Source organism: Austrofundulus limnaeus, unplaced genomic scaffold (assembly GCF_001266775.1).
Source record: "Austrofundulus limnaeus strain Quisiro unplaced genomic scaffold, Austrofundulus_limnaeus-1.0 Scaffold3811, whole genome shotgun sequence".
NCBI classification, from domain to species: Eukaryota; Metazoa; Chordata; class Actinopteri; order Cyprinodontiformes; family Rivulidae; genus Austrofundulus; species Austrofundulus limnaeus.
Window position 1 is genome coordinate 3,231 of NW_013956213.1, and position 798 is coordinate 4,028.

Consider the following 798-nt stretch of genomic DNA (forward strand, 5'->3'; position numbering starts at 1 on the left):
CCCCTGTATACATCCTGTCATCTCCACTGATCTCTCTAACAGACGTCAGGGCTGGCAAATGTCAGTGTTACAGCTACAGTGTACTTGACTGGATTAGCACATGTTCTGGCTTCGCTGATCCTATAGTCATAAATTACAGTGGCAAAAGAATGCATGGAATTGTGTACAAAAAAGTTCAGTTTTGGAAAGTTTGGAAAGTTCTCTCTTGTTCAGTGAGAAATAACCTCCATCACATAGTTTATGCATGCTCAGCTGTGACACAAAACGGTTTGACCTTCCTTATTTTCCAATTTGAAATCCCAGCAGAGACCAAGGAGCCTGTGTCTGAGTCAGGGATCCTAGTGAGCAAAGCTGTGGACCTCATCATCGATGAAGTCACACTCAAACCAGCAGGTCAGTTTAACTGAGAACACACTGATTGTGTTTAAAATACAAAACAAGTACACTAACCTTTGTCTTGTTTTGTTCTCTAGTGGTGGGAGTCAAGCTTAATGTCTCATTTTGGATGAACAGTTTCATTAATGCAACACAGAAGTTAAATGTGAGTCACATTAAAATGTTTAGCTGTTTTATTGGGGTTCCAGAACCTCAGGACTCTACGAGCTGTAGCTTGGGGATCCACAAAATAAATTATAATAAATTATCATCTACGGTGTATCATTTATATCATTTAAAAAAAGTGTATATACACATGGGGACCAATATGCCTGTAAGACAAACATACTCAAACAAAAAAGACAATTATTCCCATGGCATTTAAATGGTAAAATGGCAGTAAATTCTGTTTTTATCAGCATG

General features: G+C 38.3%; 1 protein-coding gene across 1 annotated transcript; it reads left to right on the forward strand.

The window, feature by feature from the left end:
- Nucleotides 1-213: 213 nt before the first annotated feature.
- LOC106511998 (voltage-dependent calcium channel subunit alpha-2/delta-1) lies at nucleotides 214-541 on the forward strand (the record flags this gene model as incomplete). Its single annotated transcript, XM_014000706.1, is given in 2 exon segments — nucleotides 214-393; nucleotides 474-541. Coding segments are annotated over 2 exon segments (248 nt in total), but the record flags the coding sequence as incomplete, so codon positions are not given.
- Nucleotides 542-798: the final 257 nt, after the last annotated feature.